Source organism: Ailuropoda melanoleuca, chromosome 15 (assembly GCF_002007445.2).
Source record: "Ailuropoda melanoleuca isolate Jingjing chromosome 15, ASM200744v2, whole genome shotgun sequence".
NCBI classification, from domain to species: Eukaryota; Metazoa; Chordata; class Mammalia; order Carnivora; family Ursidae; genus Ailuropoda; species Ailuropoda melanoleuca.
In genome coordinates, this window is record NC_048232.1 from 6261700 (window position 1) to 6263727 (window position 2028).

The following is a 2028-nucleotide window of genomic DNA, read 5'->3' on the forward strand; positions in this document are numbered from 1 at the left end:
ATGCTGGAAATCAGAGCAGTTTTACCGAACACAACAAAGGTGCAGCACACTTCAGTGTCTTGGGGTCACACTGGGGTGACTGCGGGCCTCGTGCTCTAGAGTCTTCCCCAGCATGGTTCTGTCGCTTCCCCCTGGCACATCAGTTCCATCTGCAGCAATGTTTACTATACGCTGACCCAGGCATCTTAGGATTTTGACGTTTTATCACACGAGACCCAGAAAAGTCTCTAAGTCATTTGGGTCGTGTTTAATTCGAGCTGTGGTAACCTGCTTCTTCCCATTTTTAAGGCCAATATTCAAGGGCGAGTTTGGCTCTCAGTCAGGTCCTTTGTGATCCCGGAGCATCTGTCACTAAGCAGCCTACTCCAGGGGGTAATGTGAGGCGGAAACAAGTTTTCTGGAGAGGACAGTGACGTCACCACGCCCACCCAACACACAGGTGACCCTTCATGCGTGAATGCGGGTGCAGAATGACAGGTGGTCCAACCTGATGGAGAAGAGTGCTGACTCTTAGCGGAACGGAGTGGAAAACAGTTCTTAGAATATCCATGCACGCGTGCAGAGAAAGCTACAAGGAGAGTCACACTCCGAACGGTGGTTCAAGTCGGCTCAGATTCCTGGTTCTGACACATGAGGTGATCACAGTCTCAACTGGCCGGGGCTCCCAGCAGGCAGACTGAACCCCTGAGGTCCTGTTCACACCCTGGCAGCCGGAACGCGGGCTGGGAGAGTGAACCTCCAGGCCACCATGATGGGGACGCAGTCACGCCTGGGCCGGAGATAACCGAGGGGAGAGGTCGCGAGAGCAGACTCGGGGATCAGAGGGAGGTGTCAGAGGTGGACGTAAGCCGAGGTGGAGGTGTCTGCGAGTGGCTACAGTGCATATGGACAAAGGCCGGAGCTGAGGAAGGACAGGACCTGGGAAAGGCCACCAGAGAAGGCAGAGGCACTGCTCGTGTGGGGGTAGACAGCACGAAAGTCCTGCCGGGAAGAGATGGGAGCAAAGACGGTGGGGGGCAGCTGACCCCGAGTCCCATGACAGGAGGGGCAGCTGAGGCCACGGAAGCATGGACGGTGCGGGCTGCTTCTGCACCCTCCAGACAGTCCCATCCAGGAAGCTCTGAGGAGGCGGTATGGACAGTGGGAAGCAGACTATGACGAGGAGCTCACCCCGTACAGAGGGGAAAGAGAGCCTCTATACATCCTTCCTCAGCATAAGGACCACGAAAGCAGTGCCGGTTACCAACTATTGCCAAGATCCAGTTTTATCCCGCTCTCCTTTCAGCCACGTAGGTTTCCAAACTCAGCCGATGCCCTGAAACTCACAGCATACCCCTTCTCATCTCTTCTTTGCCAAACGCCTGCCGGTGATAATTTGTCGTGGTGTTCCTCACCCTGTCCCGCCCCTGGGCTGGAGATGTGCGAGTATCCGCCACAGCAATTCTTACACAGTTCTTTCACAGCAATTCCCATGAAAAATTATTAAAGATTTTTGTTTGTTTGTTTGAAAAACCCACCAACTACCTTACCCCACAGTTTAGGCCCCCAGCCCAATATTCTTTTCATTCCTTGAACTTACTGTACTTGGTTTTGGTGTGGATGGAGCAGTTCTCTGGGCAGTTCTCCGAAACCAGCACAGGACTGAACAAATTTGGGCAGCATTCCAGCTTGGCACAAACCCGCCGGCAGAAATCTGCTACTTGGTCAGAGGTTCGCACGATTTTGGCCACGGCCCGGTACGTTTTGCCTCTGTACCTAGAAATGAGGGAGAGTGATGGCGAGAACGCACAATTACTCAGACCTGCTTGGTACGGCGTGTTCCGAAAGTAGCCCCTTTGTCTTCTAACAACAGAGTAGGCTGTGTGTGACTTCCACTCCATTTGTTTTTATCGTTCCTTCGGAGTTCAGAGGAATACTTTTTTTTTTTTTTTAAAGATTTTTTATTTATTTGACAGAGATAGTGACAGCCAGCGAGAGAGGGAACACAAGCAGGGGGAGTGGGAGAGGAAGAAGCAGGCTCATAGCAGA

The 2028-nt window shown here is 52.8% G+C and overlaps 1 protein-coding gene across 1 annotated transcript in view; it reads right to left on the reverse strand.

Annotated features, from left to right (window-relative positions):
* The window catches only part of SFMBT2 (Scm like with four mbt domains 2), a 234767-nt gene that overhangs the window by 24461 nt on the left and 208278 nt on the right, over positions 1-2028 (reverse strand). The window contains exon 17 of the mRNA XM_019808390.2: positions 1580-1755. Coding sequence (XP_019663949.2) covers positions 1580-1755 — 176 coding nt within the window. The remainder of the gene's footprint in view (positions 1-1579; positions 1756-2028) is intronic.